The sequence below is a fragment of the Quercus robur genome, chromosome 6, assembly GCF_932294415.1.
Source record: "Quercus robur chromosome 6, dhQueRobu3.1, whole genome shotgun sequence".
NCBI classification, from domain to species: Eukaryota; Viridiplantae; Streptophyta; class Magnoliopsida; order Fagales; family Fagaceae; genus Quercus; species Quercus robur.
Window position 1 is genome coordinate 53,822,040 of NC_065539.1, and position 23,690 is coordinate 53,845,729.

At 32.5% G+C, this 23,690-nt stretch overlaps 2 protein-coding genes and 2 long non-coding RNA genes across 8 annotated transcripts; 3 read left to right on the top strand and 1 right to left on the bottom strand.

The window, feature by feature from the left end:
- The first annotated feature begins 1,268 nt into the window (after positions 1-1,268).
- On the top strand, positions 1,269-6,379 carry LOC126689515 (heat stress transcription factor A-6b-like). 4 transcript variants are annotated; one of them, XM_050384754.1, is made up of 3 exons: positions 1,269-1,956; positions 2,406-3,203; positions 6,019-6,379. In XM_050384754.1, exons 1-2 carry the CDS (start codon positions 1,651-1,653, stop codon positions 3,177-3,179), a joined length of 1,080 nt encoding a protein of 359 aa, XP_050240711.1. In that variant the 5' UTR covers positions 1,269-1,650; the 3' UTR covers positions 3,180-3,203; positions 6,019-6,379. The 4 variants fall into 4 exon arrangements, with proteins under 4 accessions (XP_050240711.1, XP_050240713.1, XP_050240712.1 ...); XM_050384756.1 differs by having other exon boundaries at positions 6,022-6,379; XM_050384755.1 differs by lacking the exon at positions 6,019-6,379 and adding an exon at positions 5,393-5,754.
- Positions 6,380-8,824: 2,445 nt separating this feature from the next.
- On the top strand, positions 8,825-9,943 carry LOC126689517 (uncharacterized). The gene is made up of 2 exons (XR_007644541.1): positions 8,825-9,365; positions 9,589-9,943. It is a non-coding gene; the product is annotated as an uncharacterized LOC126689517 (long non-coding RNA).
- Positions 9,944-11,192: 1,249 nt separating this feature from the next.
- LOC126689518 (uncharacterized) lies at positions 11,193-11,784 on the bottom strand. 2 transcript variants are annotated; one of them, XR_007644543.1, is made up of 3 exons: positions 11,690-11,784; positions 11,464-11,557; positions 11,193-11,369 (listed from the first exon to the last, which is right to left on the bottom strand). It is a non-coding gene; the product is annotated as an uncharacterized LOC126689518 (long non-coding RNA). The 2 variants fall into 2 exon arrangements; XR_007644544.1 differs by having other exon boundaries at positions 11,193-11,372.
- An 8,720-nt stretch (positions 11,785-20,504) lies between these two features.
- LOC126689514 (heat stress transcription factor A-6b-like) lies at positions 20,505-23,148 on the top strand. The gene is made up of 3 exons (XM_050384752.1): positions 20,505-21,215; positions 21,650-22,458; positions 22,986-23,148. Exons 1-2 carry the CDS (start codon positions 20,910-20,912, stop codon positions 22,439-22,441), a joined length of 1,098 nt encoding a protein of 365 aa, XP_050240709.1. The 5' UTR covers positions 20,505-20,909; the 3' UTR covers positions 22,442-22,458; positions 22,986-23,148.
- The last annotated feature ends 542 nt before the right edge of the window (positions 23,149-23,690 follow it).

Here is a 23,690-nt window from a genome sequence, read left to right on the forward strand (position 1 = left end):
TCCATCATCTCAAAGTGGATGTTTCATCAGAATTGTGGGAGTGACATTGGAACTGATTCCCACTTCCGATGTCTGCTCAGTAGTGACGTTGTTAAATGCACGACCGGGTAGCTGGGCATGGTACGCCTCCGGGCAAGGACTCTCCCATCCAGGTCAAAAATGATCGGGGGGGTTTGCTTTAGGTGTTCACTGTGGTCTTGCTTCGAGTTCCTGGGCCCAAATTGTGCTTGGAGGAATCTGGGCCAAGGCTTAGGGTCCAAGTACGAGGATGGTTGTATGACGTGCTGTGGGGCTTGGGCTCGAGAAACACAGGTTCAAGGGCCCAAGCCCTATATCGGGGGCCCAATTCCCATACAATCACCTTTTAAAATGCAAAACATGCACTCACACAATAAACAAATACTATGTGATACTAGAGATACTATAACTTTTATTACATAAGCCTTACAAGCTAATGTGTCACCAATTATTAAAAAAATCACACATAATCATTTATCAAGTCATTGAAGTAATACTAATCATATTTATTATTAGGTCTAACTATTTTGTTGGAAAATTTGTAATATTTTATAAAATTAAATAAATGGATGAAAATAAACTTTCTTCCAAATACACACTTATACGTGCAATCACACTCTACAACCTTTTTATCTTTGAGGCTGGACACTGGACTAAATAAATGTCAAGAGTGTCACTGCCCAAATAGCTTTGCCAAAGGAGAAAGAAACGAGGCATTGAGGAGGGAGGAAAATGTCTCATTGCCTATTTCGGTTTTCTTTGCACCATCACTTTCTCATCTAATCTTGTCGTGTCTGTCTAAAAAAAAGAAAGTCAAAAAAAAAAAAAAAAAAAAAAAAACACCAAGATAAAAATATTACCAGCTATTGGCAAAAATAACCAAATAGCATATTTTTGCAAATAATGTTGCAATCTACTATTATTCTGAAAATATGTAGGGATCTGTCACTTTTTTTATACTTGAGTATGATGAAATCGAGTTTTATATGGTACTCGAGTTCGTGAAGCTCAAGTACCATGGAAAAATTTTGAAAATTTTTTAGAATATATTTTTTTCAAAAAACTCTAGTTTTTGGAACTCGAGTTTCACAAACTTAAGTTTCAAAAAATTAATAAATCTTTACATATTTTCAAAACAGTGGTAAATTATTAATTTGTTTTGCTAAACAGTGGTAGTAGCCATTTTTGCCACCAACTATTTATAAATTCAAGACGTCATATTTACGTTTACTTCCTTATTTCTAAGTGATTTCTAATTCCTCTCCCCATTCTTGGCCTCCATAAGCTCTCTCTTACCTTTCTTCTTTCCAGGCTTTGATCTACAAGGTCAGTTCATATTTATTGCTTCTCCTTCTATGTTGATATATATAGTACAATATCTTCTGATTCCTCCTTATATATAAATCCAATCTTTCTTTTTCTACTTATATTATAGCTGTTACTATTATTCTCAACCTTCATTCCAAGAACCCCATTTGGAAGAAACACAATTTTATGATCTATAAATATCCTACCTTGAGAAGTTGAGGTTCAACTGCATTGTTCCTGTTCCACCTGCATATATAGTGATTAGGCACCAAAAACCAAATCAAACCCAGATCACAGTTTATCCTCTTTGTGGGTATTTAAATCATGAATCCTCAAGGCCGAGTGAAGGAAAAGTTTAGAGAAGCAAGTTCATCTTTTTTAGGCACCCGGACCTCATCTATGGTTCAGCCTCCTCAACCAATGGAGGGAATTCATGAAACGGGGCCTCCTCCTTTTCTTACCAAAACCTATGACATCGTTGAGGACTCGACCACAAATCATGTTGTTTCGTGGAGTAGAGGGAACAACAGCTTTGTTGTGTGGGATCCTCAGGCATTTGCCATGACTCTTCTTCCCAGATACTTTAAGCACAACAATTTCTCTAGCTTTGTCAGGCAGCTCAACACTTATGTAAGATTTTTATTTATTTTTTTTTTTTTAAAAAAAAAAAAACCTAGAATGAATGATAAAGTTATCTTTTTTGAGAAGTGTTACAATAATTTTACATGTTCATTTATGTTCACAAACAACTAGAATGAATCTGCTATTTTTGTTAACTTTCTTTCTTTGTTATATGTTGATAGATTTGAATCATTTGATTGGTCTCTCCTTTTTCTCTTTGTTTAATGGGTTACTTAATTTGGACATTTTGGTTGTTTAATGACTTCAAAAGCAAAGTATTATTAAGCTGATTTAGCATATGGTCATTGCTGCCTCGTAAAAATTGCTAAAAACTTAGATGTTTCAGTGTTATTATGTGTAGCTATTGAAGGCTCTTAGATTTAGTACAACTCTCCATTGAATGTTACAATGAACTTCTTTATAAATGTGACCATGAAGAAGGACTTTGATTTATGTAGGGCTTTAGGAAGGTTGATCCAGATAGATGGGAGTTTGCTAATGAAGGGTTTCTAAGAGGACAAAAGCATCTTTTAAAGAATATTAGGAGAAGGAGGACAATTCAACTTCAGGGTTCACAGCAGGCTCTGGATGCTTGTGTTGAAGTTGGAAGTTTTGGATTAGATGGAGAAATCGATCGGCTGAAGCGTGACAAGCAGGTTCTAATGGTGGAATTGGTGAAGCTTAGACAACAACAACAAAATACTAGAAATTACATCCAATCAATGGAGGATAGACTTAGAAAGACAGAAGGGAAACAGCAACAGATGATGAATTTCTTGGCAAGAGCAATGCAGAATCCCAACTTTTTACAACAATTAGATCAGCAGAAGGAAAGAAGAAAGGAACTCCAAGATACAATAACGAAAAAGAGAAGGCAACCTATTGATCAAGGGCCTAGTGACCTTGAAATTGGCGTTTTAGGCCGAGGTGGAGAAGGAAACTTTGTTAAGGTTGAGCCTCATGATTTTGGTGATATGTCTGAGTTTGAAGTTTCAGAGCTGGATAGACTTGCTATGGACATGCATGGACTAAGTGGATGCCAAAATAACCCAGAGGAAGAACATATAGAGAGAGGAGGGGAACATGAAAGTAGGGATAGGATTAAGGACTTTGATGAGGGGCTTTGGGAAAATTTGCTAAACGAGGGTATTGAAGAAGAAATTAGTGTAATGAGTGTTGATCAAGAAAATGATGAAGATTTAGATGTGTTGGCTGAGCATATGGGCTACTAGGCATCTAGTTCTAAATAAGAAAAGGTATTTCATGAATTAAATATATATATATATATATATATATTCTTTCTCTTAAAGTATGTGACTTTACAATATGTGGGTATCTCATGTATTGAATATATGCATTATTATTTTTACAATGTGTGGGTCTCATACAACATACCGTAGAGTCATACACTTTGAGAAGTAAAGTGCATATATCTTATGTTTGAGATAATTATTGCCTAATTAGAAAATCAATAATTGGGTTGTTTTTATTTGTTTCTCCAATGAGCTAGTTGTGGTAGGCAGGGGCGGAGGTATGTGTAAGGGTGGGGGCATGGCCCCCCAAAATTTTGAAAATTTTAAAAATATATATACAATTATTTTAATGTTTTCAAAATTTAGTCTACAAAAATAAGAGTTGGCTTCCTCAAATATTTGAATTAGTCCAATAATACTCTTAAAAAAAATAATTGGTCTAATAGTTATAGAGATATAACTTTATTTTTCACAATTCTATTTTTTATTGTAAAATATGCTCTTATATCTATTAAATATTTGATAAAGTTTGGTATCAAACATGTTTGAATCTATTTTTTTAACCCTTTATGTGGCGATTAACAAGTTATTGACTCATTAAAAAAAATTTGTCACTAAAACTACATATGAAATGTGTCTTTAGTTACCATATAATGGGTTAAAGTAAGGTAGCTTTAAATATGTTTGGAGACTAACTTATTCCTCCAAGTTTTGGATCATTCATGTTTTTGAAAATTTCATTAGTTCAATTGAAAGATTTTTTATTTACTTTAGCATAAAATTTGATAATTTGTATTTAAAATAAAACTTTTTAAGAATTTGACTATGAAAATGGAAAAAAATGAATTTTATTTTATGAAAGATTGCTGTCAAAAATAATTTTGATTGAAAATACTAAATTTTTTTTTTGTTTGTTAGGTGTGTGTATATATATAACTTATCAAATAAAAAAGTGTGTGTATATATATATGTATGTAAATATAATAAAAAAGTGCGCGTGTGTGTATATATATGTGTGGAAGTTGTCTTGATAAATATATTAACATTGCAACTTAGCCTCTCCAAACAAAAATTCCTGGCTCCGCCTCTGGTGGCAGGAGTCCTCCCTAGCTATCTAATCTGACTATCCATTTTCTTGTCTGTTGTTTATTTAGGTCTTGGTTGCAAAATCCGTGAAATATTCTATATGGGTTTCTTGTTATTGACCAGGAACGCCAATTCATTTACAGTTTATAGTATGTTCTCCAAGGGAGTAAGCAGAAACAATGTCATTCAGCCATTGCTTATTTTATGGAATTATCCAGAATTTTATATTATATAGGTTCCTTTCAATATCATGTCTCTTAGGTCTCCTTCTCAAAAAAAAAAAAAAAAAAAGTCTCTTTGGTCTCCATCTCCTCTCTCTCTCTCTCTCTCTCTTTTCCCCTAAAATTAATAATCATATTATTTGCTGGCGGTGATTAGTATGTTCGAATTTCTTGCTGTCTTGATTTGTCATTCTTGTTAAGAGTATTACCCGTACTAAATTGTATTGGTATTACCTGTATTACACTTGTACTGTACTTATTACCATTACTGGTATTATTCGTGCTTTGTATTTATATATTATCTATATAAATGGGACAAAATATTTCTATTTATATTAATATTACACTTGTAATTTCCTAAAACTTCACTATGTTTGCTTCGTCTTATTTCCTATATGTAAGCCTTTAATTAGTAAGTATGTTGCAAAAATATACGTAAATGTTAAAGACGTAGTCATTTATGCTAGCTTTATACATCACATGGATTTAAGCCACCATAATCAAACCATATTAATCATTAATGTGTTTCCTTTTCACTCCTTTCCTCCTCTTTCTTCTTCTTTTTTTTTTTTTTTTTTTTTTTTTTTTTTGTGTAGATTTGTTTTGGTTAATTTGTTTTGGAGCAATCATATGCTCTGATATCATGATAAACTATTAATTAATAATTACTATTCCAAAAAGTTTATACTTTTAGAAATTTTAATTTAATAATTATTCTAACATTATCTCTTTATTTATTTATTTATTATTATTATTATTATTATTATAAACTCTTCAATGAGCATACCGTAAACTTATAGAAATGAGTATTTAAATATGTAGTCATTTGAGATATAGTTTAAACTTATGACGTCCGTTTCTGATAATTATGTTCTTCATCATTAGACCAAGACACCAATTGGTTTTTAGTGTAAACGGAGATTGAAGCTCGGATCTCTTATTCAACCATCAAAGATTTTAAGGTATATTGTCGCTAATATTTTACAGTTTCTTTTTTGCACTTTACGCTTTTCTAATAATCTTTTCTTTTTTTTGCCAATCACTTTTTCTAATAATCAGTTTCCTGAAGGTTGTGGATTATGGTGGGTCTCGATCAGCAAAATGATTAAAAGTTAATTAGCTTTGAAATTTTAATTAGTTGCATTTCAAAACACGTTGAAGAAGCTGGTAGAAGTGTTTGGACTTTAATTAGGGGCGTGTTTTTTATGTAATTTATTATAAATATAAAACCATTATTCTCGTGAGCTGTACGTGTGTAGGATTATTAATAATTTTTGTTTACAAAATATTTGTTCCTTTACAATCTAGGACATTCTATTTCTGGGGGTCACAATAGTGAATATATAGACTCAAAAAGTGTTGACAGCGTCAATGTCTCTATTTTGAAAAGACCAGTGACAGATCATTGTACAGTCCCCAGTGTTAGGGTTACACCGAGAGAGAGAGAGATCATTCGTCCAGCACTCTTATTAATTATCATTTTTTTGCGGTTGGGATGTCCAACCACACAGCAGAACACAAGTGGAGCATTTTTATTTTTATTTTTTAATAAGCAAGTGGAGCATATTGTTGTGCTTGTGCAGCTCTTAAAGAAAGGTTTGGTAATCCTTTTCATCCTTTTATGGGCAAAAGAGAAAGCTGGAACAATAGCTTACTTTTTAAGTCACCTAGATTTTCATGGTGCTACTGCCACAGCCACCCTGCCTGAAGTTGAGTTAGATGGCATAGAATGCTGCACTGTCTGCTGATCAGCTAAAGAGATAAGGTTGCACATGCTGTGCATGAGCATTGTGTAAAGAGCTGCCAGAGTTTTTTCTTTCCATTTTGTAAAACAAAATTGATCAAGAGCCAGTAACTTAAAAATTTTATTAAGTTATTCTTACAAAACAAAATATTTTGCTGGGTAGTTCAAAAAAGAAGTTAGGCTTACAAACTAATATGAGAGAGAGAGAGACCTTTTAATTCACTTAAACTCTTCTATTTGTATAATAAAATAAAGAATGCTATAGTTATTATCAATTTACCCATAAAAAACTTTCGAAACATATATAATAATGTATGTGGTAATTAGTGCAACATACAACAATAATAGTCTTATTTCAAAATTTTGGGGTTGACTATGGATTCTTGACAAATTAGATTAGCGTCAACATAATAAATCATTTTTTTTCAAATACTTATGGCATGTTGTGCTTAAAAGTAGACACTTTATAAGACTAATGTAATAAAATTTATAATTTTCTAACATTACTAACAAAAATTAATTAAAAAAATAATTATTTAATTTATTTTCAATATAAAATAAATCACATATATTATAATGTCAGCTTGCAAACTTTTTACATTAAAATTTGATAATATAACTTAAGCATTATCTTATATAACTAGTTGTAATGTAAATTTAATAGTCAACTAAGGCATATAGGGTTTGCCAATGACCTTTTAGGCATATGACACTTTTAAATATTTTCAACGGAGATGTCCAAATTTTAAATTCCCCACTTCCATTTAAAATTTATGTGTATGCAATATATATAACCAAAGTTTAAAATAAGAAAAGAAATTGAAAAACAAACACACACAAAAGGAAGCGGGAAAAAAAAGTTAGACAAATGATATATTATAGCTTCAAAAAAAGAAAAGATGATATACTATAGTTGATGAAGTATAAAATAGAACATTAAGAATAAGACATAATATTTGTAGGACCTTGATTGTCTCACACTCTCTTTATACACTATATATATATATATATATCATGTGTGGAGTGAGAACATTATTAAAAATTGTATAGGTCTTATATAAAAGTATGTGCATTATATTGTGTATGGAAGGTATATAAAAAAGTGTTAAACAATAATTTTCCATATTTGTATTCATAAATGTTGTGGGTTCTAGTTAGCTTAACTAGTAAGGTTTCTGATGATTAAATAAAATATCTATATATGCCTACACCAAAGAACCGATTAATGTGTTGATCTAATAATAAAGAGAATAATCATCATAAGCAAGCGTCATAAGTTGAAACTTTATAAAATAAATAAATAAATAAATGGAGGTGTTCTATTTCTGGTGTGGAATCATTTATACCTCCCAACAAAGTAGGCAAATGATTTAAATGTAACGAATGGGCTACTTGCATTATCATATGAGCCTTTTGAAGCGCAGAAGGACTAGGAAGACAAATTAGGATGAGCCCAAATGAATCCTATGAACCCAAGTTTAGGTGTAAGACTGCCCCACCCATTTAATCAGCTGCAATTTGGAGTTTTGGCAAATCCAAGCTCAACAAAGTGAGTTGTAAACGTAATGGATATCAATAAGTTTAATCAGAGTATCAAATTTCACAATTTGTAGAAGTGATGACTGCAAATGATGGATTCGTGTAAAAATGATTGTAAATCACTTCAACGAGTTTTGAAATTGAATATTAAATAAGGTGTGTTACTAGATTTATTGAATTGACATAGGCTATTATAGTTACAAATTTAGAAAATCAACAACATGATTTATTTGTCAGTTTGAAATGTAGGTCAAATTACTTTCATAGTGTAAACAACACTAAAGTAGGACTCATCTGTTCCAGTCATTTCTTCTTTCATATGCTTCTGCACTATTCATTTATAAGCTTGTTAAATTTTCTTTCTGGCAACAAGGACTTAATTGTATGATTATATTTAGTTATTGGAGCGGTATTTATTTTCGGTTTATTTATCTTGAAGATCAGGGCAACAATTCAAGATCATTGATTGATGAGTAACCAGATGAAAATAGACAATGTTTTCTTAAGAATATTAAATTCTTGCAAGGTTTTCTTGAGAATATTAAATTCTTGCAATGTTTTCTTGAGAATATTGCTCTGTCCTATTAATTTTGTTTATTTCATAATTCAAATTTTATTTTTTTGGATTTAATAGCATATAGAATGCGACATTGTTTGAAATTTTAAATAAAGTAACAATTTGTAGGATTTTAAATTTATAAAATATGATTTGTTGTAAAAAAAAGAATGAAATGTACAAGATTTGACATGGTGAGGAGACATCTATAGAAATCAAGGGGAAATTGTGTATAATTAAGGACGGATCATCATACTCATATCGTGCCTGACACAAAAATTGCTCTAAACACAAAGAGAAAACAAAAGAGTAAAGCTAGAAATATCGAATTTGGCATAATTTTATGTTACAACTCGCCACAAGGTGAGTTATGATTAGTAAAAATATGTTCCTACATAATCCAATAACACACTTTTAACATCCACAACTAATCATGCAACAAGTTGTGACACAAAATTATTCTAAATTCGGTGTTCCTAACATTACTTAGGAACAAAAAGTCCTCCATTCCTCCTCTTCCTCCCACACAGTGTGATTCTAAAGTCTCCTTTATAAACATTCATTCCCAAGCTCTCTCCATCTCTTAAAAAAAAAAAAAAAACTGTGTCTTACACACAGAATTTCATTTTCAGTCTCTGTCAAAGCCAACCGATCCAAACTCTCTGAACCTCTTATCTCTCTCTCTCTCTCTCTCTCTGTAAATAATGCCATAAACGCCGTTCAATTTAGAGTCGGAGATCAGAGACTGGAACTGAGTGCACACAGAGAGCGAGCGGAGTAGAAAATTCAAAGGAATTGATTTTGGTTATAGTGACTGTGTTTGAATGGGGGACGTGCCGTCAACACCTCGCGGCAGTGATAGCAGCGAGCGTCCGCGAGACACGGCGGGGTACCACATCGGAAGCTTCGTCGCCGAGAAATCCTTCCTATCTCCTCCGATTTCTGGAACAAACTCCTCCAGCTCCCTCTCAATCTTCACTGGCCCTCTCACCGTGTTAACCACGCTTGCCAACTCTTCGGTCTGTCTCATTTCTTCTCTTTAATTTTGCTTTCATAGTGTTTACATATTCCTCAATTGTTCTTTACTCTCACTGTTACCTAAGAATTTCATGCCTAATGTGTTAGCTATATATGACATTGTGTATATGTGTGTTGTGGATCTATAATTTAACGGAATTCACTGATTATGTGCTATTTTGATCTGTGTGTGTGTGTGTGTGTGTTTTTTGGTAATCTGTGCAGCACAGAACAATTCATACACAAGGAATCTTGCAAAGATTTTGATCCACCGTTCATGGTGTTTACAAGAGTGTATATCGACTTCTGATGCATCGAATGATGTCTATGATAAGGCTGTTACTGCCGTCTACATCTCTTCGGTTTTCTTAAAATACTTGATCGAAAATGCAAAAGACGACAACCTTGAGGAGCTGTATTTTTCTCTAGATGAAAACGAACCTATACCAAAGGATTTTGTCCAAGGTAATTGTTTTGTAATTCGCTATTATATTTTATTTATGGATTTTATTAACGTGTACTCTTAGAAAATCATTTTAGAAAACTTTTAATGGAAAAATAAAAAAGTGATTAACTATTTTGACAGTTTTTTCAATTATTTATAAAAAAAATTTCAAAATCGATGATTAATGTATGCTCTAAACGCATATGTTGATCGGACCCTTTATTTATTAGTTATTATGTAATTGCTAGTGTTAACAATGAGCCTGAGCTCAACTGACACCAATTAGAGTTCAAAGCCCCTTCCATAAGGCTTAGGACCTCCCTCTTCCTAGGCAATGTGGTCATGATTTGGTTCTCCCTCTACCTAGGTAATGTGTCTTTAAAAAAGCTGTTCCTAAAAAATAAAAATAAAAATAAGTTTAAAACTCGTAGTATATGTATCATTTTAAAAATCAAAACGATCAAAGAATCAAAAATAGGTCCAATTTTCGGTTTTTATTGGTGAATCGGTAGTTGTTATAGTTCAATCACTTATTGGGTAAAATAATTTTTCTTTTAGAATTTCTGGTAGATTTACACCCAAAAAGAAAAAGGAATCACATTAGACAAAATATATATGAAGTTATTTGGTACAAGATTTTTAATAACAATTTTCAGTATTTAAACACTGAAAACTATTATTTAAAAAAAAAACAAAAAAACAATGTGTTTGGTAGAATGGTTTTTTTTAAAGTTGTTAGAAAAATGTTGCTCAAATTAAGGTGTTTAAAAACTTATTTTAGAAAGTCAGTAGTTTTTAGGTTTTAAACAATGTATTCCAGTGGCACGTTCGTAAATATATGCAAATTGGTGGGGCCATTGCGAATTAGACAACACACCACAGAGCTATCCCTCTCTCCCACGTCAGTTGTCCTCTCTTTCCTCTCTCTTCGAATAAAAAATTACAATGCTTTTCAAACTATAGTTTTCATTTGTCTTACTAATAAAGTTAGATTTGGACCAAATCACTCTTTTCAAGTCTAATATCATTTGAAATTTGGTTCTGTAGGGCATATTCGGTGCGGTTCTACACTCATCCAATAGCCTATTATAAAATATTAATAATGTTGAACCTATCATACTAAACTAGCCACATCTTGCTATGAGTCTCTTTTTATTTATTTTAACTTTGTGTCATAATTTTTCATTATCCCAATTTTTGAATTATGACAATAACCTCCAAAAGAAAGAGTTTTAGAGCACACGTGAAGGCGTGCAATGAGACCTAGTTCTTATATATTATTATTGTGTAACTCCCAAATGCGTCTATGAAAATTCTGGTAAATTTTTTGTTCATTCTAAAGAAGATAGAGAGGCATAATAGATAAGGATAGTGAGATGGAGGTGTTTATATTTATTGCATAGCAATAAGAAAAGGTTTTGTGTCTCCTACCGGTAGGTAACATAAGGCTCCACTGCTTTTCAATTATAAATTCATTTGCTATAACAAAGACACCATTGAAGATTTTCCTCAATGTCAAGTTGTATAAGAGCTTCCTAGTCCTTCACCTTGGATGCATTTCCTTCTTGTTGGGAAACAAACAGAGACATCAGAGTGGGGAAAAAAAATAACAGTAGATAATATGAAGAAAATAGTCACAAATACTGGTAACTCACCCATTTATGCAAAGGACAAAAAGCATTTTGGAATCATTTTCAAATCTGATCTTTTCCTCTTTGTGCTCTATTTCAATTTTATGAGGTCTAGTTCCTAACCAAAAAGAAAGAAAGGATTAGTTGAATTTTACTTTAATAAAGTAAACAAACTATGTGCGTAACCATCAATGTTTTTGTTTTATGAAAAAAAATTCAGAAATTTTGAAGTGGAGAGAGAGAGATTAACTTTGCTTTTGCTTTTTCTTATTTGAGATGAAATTTTTGCCATTCGGCACTTCTATTAGAGCATTCTTGTCAAGACTCTGAAAAATTTTAGCATTTAGCAACTCAAAAAGCTACTTTATTCGTTTTGACAACTCACTTTACAATCCTCTCAACATCAAAGATTTTATTTTTGCATTCATCCCATTAAAATATTATAAAAAACTTATTAAAATAAAATAAAACTTTCCCACATAAATTCATAGCAACCAGCCGTCAGCCACATTCACCACAACTAGCACTACCATGGTAGCCACAACCCACCGCCAAAAAAAAAAAAAAAAAAACCACCATTAGCCACCACTACCACCACTATGGCAGCCACAACCCATGGGAAAAAAAAACCCAAAACAAAACCACCACCACAACAACTACCATCATCAATAACCCGCCATAGAACCCATTAAAATAGATCAACACCACCGGGCAAAACAACCATCATCAACAACCCACCATAGAACCCATTAAAATAGACTAACACCACCGGGCAAAACAACCATCATCACAGTCACAAGCCTCCTCCAAAAAAAAAAACCCAAACAATCCACTAAGACCCCACCATTGAAAAAAAAAAAAAAAAAAAAAAAACCTTCAACACCACCACTACCACTGTGACCCAAAATCAACCACAGCACACACCGGCATGTACCCTTCATCGTCCACCTCCAACCAAAAACCCATGCCAAATCAAGTAGGCTCTAGCGTGGTCCCTCAAAAATTGAACCTAAAATTGAAAACTCATGCCAAATCAAGTAATTATCATGAAAAAAACTACCTAATCCTAAAACAAATCAAGGAAAAATCACACCTCATGGAGAAAGGCCGGTGAAACAACATAGGGAAAGAAAGAAGAAAAGAGAGAAAATAGTGAGTTGGTGAGAGAAAAGGAAAGAGGAAAAGTGAATGAATAGTCTGAGAGTAGTAATAAAAATCTTTTTTTTTTTATAAGATTTGAGCTACAGTGCAGTCTACTGTAACTAAGATGCTAAATACTTTGAGTATAGCAGATTTGTTGTGGTGTGATTTTTGTGAAATGAGATGCTAAATTTAGCTTTTAGCATTTTTCACATCTTTAATGTGAATGCTCTTAGAGATTGATAAAATAAAGATACCTAGTATGTTCCTAATTTTAAGGGATAAGGATAAGGAATGAGTGTTTTAAATTTAGTACTGTCTTCTCTTTTAATTAAAAAATTAAAAAAAAAAAAGAAAAAAAAAAGGAAGAAGAAGTTGTGAGTAGAAGAGTTTTATGGGAGACAGTTAGGAAAAACTGATTATTTAAAATTTAGGATTTAAAAATTAAAAAAAAAAAAAATTGAAGAGAGAGAGAGAGAGAGGAAAAAAAAACGTTTTATACTTTTTAATTGTGTCAATTTGGTCTCTCACTTTTTAGAGTCGTGTCAACTTAGTCTCTACCATTATCTCTTAAATGAAAATTGCTGACGTGACTAATGGCCAAAATAAAAAATTAGTCTCCATTGATGTAACAATAAATTTATTTTATATTTTGGTCGTTAGTTATGCTAGCTATTTTAATCCAAGAGATAACGATAGAAACTAAATTAACACAACATAAAAAGTTAAAGATTAAATTGACACAATTGAAATATTAGAGACCAAATTGAAATATTGTATAAAAGATAAGAACCAAATATGTAATTTACCTTATATATTGTTTTTTAAAATGTGGAAAGGCAGAAAGGTTGTTAGAAAAAAACCATTTTTTTTTATCTTATAATTTAGATAGAATTTAGGAATTTTTAAATTAGCAATTTTACATGTCTAACCATATTATTTAAGGTGAATTTGAAGGTATTTTTGGGCATATGTCCTACAATGCAATTTTGTTTTGGTCAATAGTTTGTCTAAGCCTATCCACGAGTTGGTTCAGGTCGGATTTGTGCCCAACCCGAAATTGACCTAACCAGATCAGGTATTCAAAATCTCAACCTGTCGCCAACCGGAGTGATTGATCAAATTGGGCGGATCCAAACTTCAACGCTTGGTGGTCAGTTCAGTCGGAGTTGGAGATCTGGAAAATGACAAGAATCCGACTAAGAAAAGATGAAAAACGACCGAAATCTAGCGAGAAAAATTGAAAAATGGTTGAAATCCAGCAAGATCTTGCCAGAACTAGTGAGATCTCGGCCATTATCGACAAGATCTTGGCTAGATCTTCCATAAAATATCCTAAATTTTTCTGGATCTAAAATATCTTGCCAAAGCAGTCAGTTTAGTTGGCAACTAGTTAGGTTTGGTCAATGGCGATGGCTGGGTTGGGTCTGATGAGTCCTTGGACAGCCCTAAGGTTGTTAATTGTGTTGGGATTCATTATTACACGTTGCACTACACAGCACAGGGGCACAGCCTTCAACGTGCCACTTTTTTTTCTTTTTTTTTTTTTTTTTGGTTGAATAACATGTTACTTTGGTTTGGATGATGGCCTTTGGATTTTTGAATGGCCAATGAGCACTAGCATTGAAAAATGCTATCCTATACTATTATACCATCCCAAAAAGTCACTTTATTACTTATACCATCCCATTTTACAATACCTCCCACATCCTAAAACTCTATTCTTATTAAAATATTATTCTTTAATCTTTTTTTTATTATTTCTTTTTAACCAATTTTTTTTTTTCAGTTCTACTTTCCTAGGCTTTCCAACCGTTTCTTTTTTTTTTCCTCAGCCTCCCTCAACCTCTAGCACCAGCTCCTCTCACAAAACCACACAGACCCATCACCGATCAACCCACCACCGATCAACCCACAACCCAACCACTACCCAAACACGACCCAAACCCCGGACCCAACCACCACCCACAACCCCTTTAAGCACCGGTCATAGCCAGAAAAAAAAAAAAAAAAAAAAACCAGCATCACAATTCACAACAGAACCATCACGCACAAACACAACCATCACCGGTCACGCACAAACACAAACACAACAGAACCACCGGAACAAAAATCCCAATTAAAAAAAAAAAAAAAAAAAAAACCAGCATCACAATTCACAACAGAACCATCACGCACAAACACAACCATCACCGGTCACGCACAAACACAAACACAACAGAACCACCGGAACAAAAATCCCAATTAAAAAAAAAAAAAAAAAAAAAAACCAGCATCACAATTCACAACAGAACCATCACGCACAAACACAACCATCACCGGTCACGCACAAACACAAACACAACAGAACCACCGGAACAAAAATCCCAATTAAAAAAAAAAAAAAAAAAAAAAACCAGCATCACAATAGAACCCGATCTCCAATCTCCGATCTCCACTCCGATCTCCAATCTCCGATCTCCGCGACCCACGCCGTGACCAATTAGCCATACCCACAACCCACTTCAGCCCACTCCGATCTCCGACTCCGCGACCCATGCCGTGACCCGCGCCGTGACCCACTTCAGCCACTCCGATCTCCGATCTCCGTGACCCACGCCATGACCCACTCCGATCTCCGTGACCCACAACTCACCTCAGCCATACCCACCACTTCCTTTAAGCACCGGTCACAGCCAAAAAATGTTTGGGTTTGAAACCCACCACTTCCTTTAAGCACCGGTCACAGCCCAACATCACAAAGCAGATGAGAAAGAGATGATGATGTTTGGGTTTGAAAGAGGAAAGAGCAGAGGGATTGAAGAGAGCGGAGAGAGCAGAGCTGATGATGTTTGGGTTTGGAAGAGGAAAGAGCAGAGAGAACGTGAAGAGAGCGGAGAGAGCAAATGAGGAAGAGAGACTGAAGAGAGAGAAATGGCGTTTGGGATTAAAATATATATATTTTTTATACCATTGTGCTACAGTACAATTCTAAAGATAGAATTGTACTGTAGCACTATTGTAAAAATTTTTACAATAGTTGTGTTTAGCATCCTTTGATGCAGCACATTTTAAGCCATAAAATGCTAAAAAAGGCTTAGATATAGCATTAGCATTTTTCAATGCTAATGCTCTAAGAGCATCAGTATCTGGCATGCTAAAGCTCCAAATATGCTAAAATTTAGCATCAAAACCCATAAATCTTGCATTATTTGCACTTCCAATTTAAAAAAAAAAAAAAATTACCATTGAGTTACAGCACTATCCTACTTTTATGATGATACGGTAGCAAGATGGTATTTTTTAAAATAATATTTTATTGGGTTTTGGATTTTATTTGGGTATTGGGTTATATTATTTGATTGTGTAGATATATTATTTTAATGTGTTTAGATACCGGATGTTAATGCTAAGTCCCTCCCTTTTTTGGGAACCTTTCTTAATAAATATATGCCCTAAAGTTCATAAATGTTAGTTTTATTGTTTAAACTATTAATATATATATATATATATATATATATTAGTTTTTGGTCTTTTAAAGAATCACAATCGTGGCAATGTCGCCACATGGCAAGTTTGGACATGTTCATTGGCCTTGTATTAATCGGCCTTACTAGAATATTAATGCCTAAAACTAGTAAAAAAAAATTTAATAAATTTTCAAATTATGGCGTCCGCTTATAATAATTGTGCTCTTTATTATTAGATCAAAACATCAGTTGGTTTTTAGTGTGTAAGCAATGATTAAACCTAAAATCTCTTATTCAATCATAAGAGACTTTACCAATTAAGCTAATTGAAACCCAAAAAACTAGCAAAATTTTGAATCATATTTATCAATTCTACATCTTTAATTTAATTTATTATATTATTTTCTCAACAAAAAAATCTACACTAAAGTGTTTTTTTTATACATAATTTAACACGTTTTTATCAATTAATTAGTGAAGTGTGAACTATATTTTAAATTATGTATAATCATTACATTTCAAAAAAAAAAAATTTCAAGGGTTCCAAACTATTGGACACAAAAATCAGCATATTGTCCAGTGGCAAAGAAGAAAACCTTAACATCCTTGTTCTCCAAATTTAAAATAAGACAGAGCTTTTTTTTTTTTTTTTTTTTTTTTTTTTTTTTTTAATAAAAGAAAGCTCTTTACTAATACTTACATATATTTTAAATTTTTTTTTTTTTTTTAAATGAGGTACACATAGTGAATGTTCATTTCACTTGTCAATTAGTGGTTTAGATGAAAACTATGTCCATGTTTAATTGTCTACGCTTCTAAATGGTGACTTCCCATTAGGTTACCTAATAGGTAAGCAACAATGTTAGCACCAATCATAGATTCACAGTACACCGCCTTAACAATCACCAAGCATTAGTCCTAAATTTTAAGGGTTAATTATAAATCCTCATTAGATTAGTCAAAATCGATTGTATGTATTGCTTCCAACATTTTCTCTTATTCGAGTCACATTTTATGTTAGTTTCTTATTTTCATGTCATTTTTTACACTTCTACAAATGTTATTTTTGTCTCTTTCTTTTTTGTTGATAATTCGATAATTACAATAGATGAGAATATTTAAAGTTTAATTATGAAATTAGAAATATCATGAATTGATTACTGTGGTACCCGATCCTATGAGTGTTGCTTTCCTGGACAAGCGGTTTGGGTTCCCAATTTATTTATGAGTGGGTTTCCTAACAATCCTATGGGTAATGGCTTCAAACACAACCTAGACAATCCAATTTCTATTATCTCTGAGAGTTTTTGGACCAACACACCCTTCCCCTCTGATTGTTCTTCTCTCTTTCTCACTCTCACTCTTTGTTTTCTCTTTTCCACCCTTTTTCTCCCAGTTTTTCCAATTGTCTCCTTTGTTTGCCCTCACGCCTCTTATATAGTCTTTCCTTAGTGGGGTTCAAATCATTACTTTTTCACCAGTTTCCATGCAATCCCACTTTTACCTAGAATCCCAAGAAACAATCATGTCTTCTGAGGATTCTCTTGAAACTTGTTCCAAACACCAAATAGTGTTTAGCAGCGAACTCACCAAAGGCATTGACAACACTCAGTAACTAACCTGAATTTAATTATTTCATCATCGATTTCCCACCGCCTCATCAGTCGGTAGTGGGCCAAACACTGTGGGAATCTCCTGAACGATAATCTCTAAGTCCCAACATACGTATCGTTGGGCTGGGTTTATTCCAACAGGGTTTGGTCCCCCTTCCATCTTCTAGGTTGGCCTTGGCTACTCAAGCCGATCTTAGGCCTAAGTTAAGTGGTGTGGTACTGATTATCTGGGTTCGAGCCCTCGACAATTACAATTTCCCTTTTTCATTTTTTACAGAGCATCAGATTTCAATGGTCTCACTTGAGGCTCTCTAATTAGTTACTATGTTAAACGTTGAGTGAGACTCACGTCTTCTTCATGAATTTGTTCACTGGAACTAGAAGTGGGTCCAATAAAAATGGAGCTCAACTCCATGACATAATGGCACAATATTATAATACAAGTTGATGTGTGATCTATGCATATATATATATATATATATATATATATATATAACATTATGCTGCTAAGATATTTATGTCGACAACCTTCCTTACTTCATACCTTCCATTCGCACCCACCTATAAAATTCATTTCAGCTGCAATCCTACAAAGTTTCAATATTCCGTGATTGTGCTTTAACACATGGCAGTTTTCTGTGTTTCGAATCTTGTGTAATAGTTAGAAATATTGCAACATATAACTACCATTTTATTTTGAGAGATTTAAAGTATCAAAATAAAAAAGTAAAACGGTAAAAGTTTTAAAAGTTAAAAAAAATTTATCTAAAGATTAGGATTAAAAGTGAACTTTTCAAGTTTCAATCTCAAACTCTTAAAGGTGGTAATTGTGGTAAAGTACAATGCAATAATTATTGTAACAAATCTCAATCCAGTTTAGTAATTATTTAGGGATACAAAAATTTGTATTCCCATTTTTTCATTATTATTAGGGCAGTAGTTTATGATTAAATCAATATTATTATTCATCAACCCACTATTAAACAACTTTGACCAAAAATTTAGTTGAAAGAAAATTCTAAAATATTTTTTTTTTAGAGATAATTACAACATGCTGCTAATCCCGCAGTTCGAACCCTTTCCCTCCTAGACCCTCAAGCACTTTGTGTATGGGGAGGTGCCAATTCAACTACAAGACCTTTGGCCCTAAAATATTATATTGTTTAGGATTGGCTAATAACTACTATCATCACATAACTTGTATATATTAATACATGCACATCAGCTCACCGATTGAGATCATTTAGTGCTTTTAATTCAAATATTTAGGGTTCAAATCTCTCTAGCTCCCTTATTGTAACTATCATATTATTATTAAAAAAAGAAAAGAAAAAAAAAAAAGAAAAGGGGATTAGCTAATAGCTAGTAGGCCAGGTTTGTAATAATCTTATTTAATTTATTTGATTTTTATAAAAATATCATATTTAAGTATAATTTATTTTTATCCACAATATTTTTTCACTAAATAATCCAATGAAACTAAACACGTCATCCAAATACACTCTAAGATCTTAAATATTAGAAATATTAGTAACCTTGAAATAATCCAATGATGCTGAGATCCTCCAAAGGTTAGAGATTTCAATTAATAGTTTCTAGGGTAGTTGCATTGTATTTTTAGATAAATTTAATTTATTTATTTCTTTTGCTATATATATATATATATATATATGTGTGTATATATATATATATATTCAAGTGAATATTAAATCAAAATTTATCAAAATTTGTTTCTAATTGCACTTTAATTTTATGTCAAGTGCTATTTCAATTAGATTTTACATGCTCTAATTTTTTTGTTATGTATTATGCTAATCAAAACTTAATTATTTTAGCAAATTATATTTCAAAATTATTTAATACTACTTCTAATCTATTTGAAACTAAACACGATGTTCTTATCAAAACTTATTATCAATTCATCAAGTATAAACTTAATCAAAAAATTTTATACTCAATTTTAGCATGTTCTAAAAAATTAGCTATTCCTTTTTAACATATTGCCATAATAAGTCATCTTAATAATTTATTTGAGAAAAAATAATAAATTCATTGAAGTAAAAACTAAGTGTGATAGTTTTATATATATTACTTAATGTTTCTAATACTCGGACTAAGATATTTCTTGATTACTCAAGCTGAAGTTATGAGACTGGCTTGTGAAACCACAACAAGGACTTCAATTTGAACCAAATAATGACAAATCCTTACAACCCAACAAACACTTTGCTCAAAAAAAGAAATCTCAATTCGGACTTGAGCAAACTGGGTTAGCCAAAAGGAAACTCTGATGGTTAAGTAAGTAAACTATGGTAGGAGAAGAAGAAATGAAAATGGTAGAGTCTTAAAATGTGAGGTTGCATACCTTATTCAACATAATGGAGGAGTAATTTTTGAGCATATATGATGTGCTTTATTTGTTGGGAAATTGCCTTAAAATATGATAATTGACCTATTTGTTGAGATTCTTAATATTGGTTTGGATGAACTTGTGTTCATCTCAAAATAGAATGTACAATCTTATAAAATATCATCTTTCAAAATGCTCTCATTCAATAAACAAATATGTGATGTTAGGGGTACTATAACTTTTATTACATAAGGTAGCCTTAGAGGCTAATGTATCACAAATCATTTTAAAAAAAGCCCTCAAATATTCATATATCAAGTTATTGAATTAACACCAATTATATTTATTATCTGATCTAATTATTTTGTTAAAAAAATTTGTAATATATTTTTAAAACAAAATAAATGGATGAAAATAAACTTTCTTCCAAATACACACTTATTACGTGCAAGGACACTCTACAACCTTTTTGTCCTTGAGGTTGGACACTTGGACTAAATAAATGTGATAGTGTCACTGCCCAAATGGCTTTCCCAAAGGAGTACGAAAGCAACACCTTCTCATCTAATCTTAGCCTCCACAAGCTATTCCTTACCCTTCTTCTTTCCAGGCTTTGTTCTACAAGGTCAGTTCATATTTATTGCTTCTCCTTCATATGTCGTTTGATATAGTGCTATATATTCTGATGCCTCCGTATATATAAATCAAATCTTTCTTTTTTCTAGCTGTTACTATCATTCTCAACCTTCATTCCAAGAACCCCATTTGGTAGAAACACAATTTTATGATCTATAAATAGCTAACATTGAGAAGTTGAGGTTCAACTGCATTGTTCTTGTTCCACCTGCATATATAGTGATTAGGCACCAAAAATCATATCAAACCCAGATCACAGTTTATCCTCTTTGTGGGTAAATCATGAATCCTCAGGGCCGAGTGAAGGTAGCGTTTAGAGGAGCAAGCTCATCTTTTTCGGGCACGCCGTCCTCATCCATGGTTCAGCCTCCTCAACCGCTGGAGGGAATTCATGAAACGGGCCCTCCTCCTTTTCTTACCAAAACCTATGATATCGTTGAGGACTCGACCACAAATCATGTTGTTTCATGGAGTAGAGGGAACAACAGCTTTGTTGTGTGGGACCCTCAGGCATTTGCCATGATTCTTCTTCCCAGATACTTCAAGCACAACAATTTCTCTAGCTTTGTCAGGCAGCTCAACACTTATGTAAGAATTTTTTTTTTTTTTTTTTACCAAGAATGAATGATAAATTTATCTTTTTTGAAAAGTGTTACAATAATTTTACTTTTTCATTTATCTTCACAAACAACTAGAATGAATCTGCTATTTTTGTTAACTTTTTTTTTTTTGGGATGATATTGTGATAGATTTGAATCATTTGATTGGTCTCTCCTTTTTCTCTTTGTTTAATGGGTTACTTATTTTGGATATTTTGGTTGTTTAATGACTTTAAAAGCAAAGTATTATCAAGCTGATTTATCATATGGTCATTGCTGCCTCAAAGAAGTTGTTAAAAACTTAGATTTTTCAGTCTTATTATGTTTAACTCTTGAAGGCTCTTAGATTTAGTACAACTCGCCATTGAATGTTACAATGAGCTTCTCGATGAATGTGACCATGAAGGACTTTGATTTATGTAGGGCTTTAGGAAGGTTGATCCAGATAGATGGGAGTTTGCTAATGAAGGGTTTCTAAGAGGACAAAAGCATCTTTTAAAGAATATTAGGAGAAGGAAGACGTTTCAACTTCAGGCTTCGCAGCAGGCTCTGGACTCTTGTGTTGAAGTTGGAAGGTTTGGATTAGATGGAGAAGTTGATCGGTTGAAGCGTGACAGGCAGGTTCTAATGGTGGAACTGGTGAAGCTTAGACAGCAACAACAAAATACTAGAACTTACATCCAATCAATGGAGGATAGACTTAGAAAGACAGAAGGGAAACAGCAACAGATAATGAATTTCTTGGCAAGAGCAATTCAGACTCCCAACTTTTTACAACAATTAGTTCAGCAGAAGGAAAGAAGAAAGGAACTCCAAGATGCAATAACGAAGAAGAGAAGGCGACCTATTGATCAAGGGCCTAGTGACCTTGAAATTGGCGTTTTAGGCCAAGGTGGAGAAGGAAACTTTGTTAAAGTTGAGCCTCATGATTCTGATGATATTTCTGAATTTGAAGTTTCAGAGCTGGACAGACTTCCTATGGACATGCATGGACTAAGTGGAAGCCAAAACAACCCAGAGGAAGAACATATAGAGAAAGGAGTGGAACATGAAAGTAGAGATATGTTTAAGGACCTTGATGAGGGGTTTTGGGAAAATTTGCTCAACGAGAGTATTGAAGAAGAAATTGGTATAATGGGTGTTGATCAAGAAGATGATGAAGAAATAGGTGTGTTGGCTGAGCATATGGGCTACTTGGCGTCTAGTCCTAAATAATAGAAGATATCTCATATGTAAGATATATACCTTCTTCCTTTTACAAAATTTGAGTCTCATACATTTGCAGAGTCACATATTTTGAAAGGAAAAAAAAAAAAAATATATATATATATATATATATTATATATGAGATAACTATTGCCTAATTACTAAATAGGAGAATGTATCTCATGCTTCAGATATTTGTATTCTTCTTTTTATGATGTGTCTCATACATTTGTAGAGTCACACACATTGAGATGAGGAATGCATATATCTTATGCATAAGATAATTATTTCCTAATTACTAAATAGGAGAGGGTATCTCGTATATTAAATATATGCATTTTTTCTCTTACAATGTGTGAGTTTCATATAATTATAAAGTCACATGTTTGGAGAAGGAAAGTGCATATATCTTATGTATGAGATAAATATTGCCTACCCAGAGAATCAATATTTGTGCTGTTTTTATTTGTTGCTCCAATGAGCTAGGTGTCGTAGAAGTCCTCCCTAGCTATCTAATCTCACTATCCATTTTCTTCTTTGTTGTTTTATTTAGGTATTGATTGCAAAATCCATGATAAATTCGATATGGAACGCCAATTCATTTACAGTTTGTAGAATGTTCTCCAATGAAGTAAGCAGAAACAATGCCATTCAACCATTGCTTGTTTTATGGAATTATCCACAATTTAATATCATTTAGGTTCCTTTGACCATCATGTCTATTTGTCTCCTTTCTCTCTTTTTTCCTAAAATAATAATTATTTTTTTGCTGGTGGTGATTAGTATGTTCGAATTGCTTGCTATCTTGATTTGTCATTCTTGTTCTCAATATAGATTAATTACTTTTTTTTTTTTTTTTGGAGGGTGAATATAGATTAATTACTTGATTACATATGATATGACACTCAAATAACAGATTATAATTACTTCTATGCAAGCGATTTGTTAAGAGTATTACCCGCACTAAATTGTATTGGTATTACCTGTATTACACGTGTACAGTACTTATTACCATTACAGGTGTTATTCGTGCTTTCTATTTATATTATCTATATAAAAGGGACAAAAGATTTCCATTTATATTAATATTACACCAGTAATTTTCTAAAGCTTCACTATGTATGCTTCGTCTTATTTCCTATATATAAGCCTTTAGTATGTATATATGTTGCAAAAATATAAGTAAATGTTAAAGACGTAGTCATTTATGCTTTATACATCACATGGATATAAGCCACCATAATCAAACCATATTAAT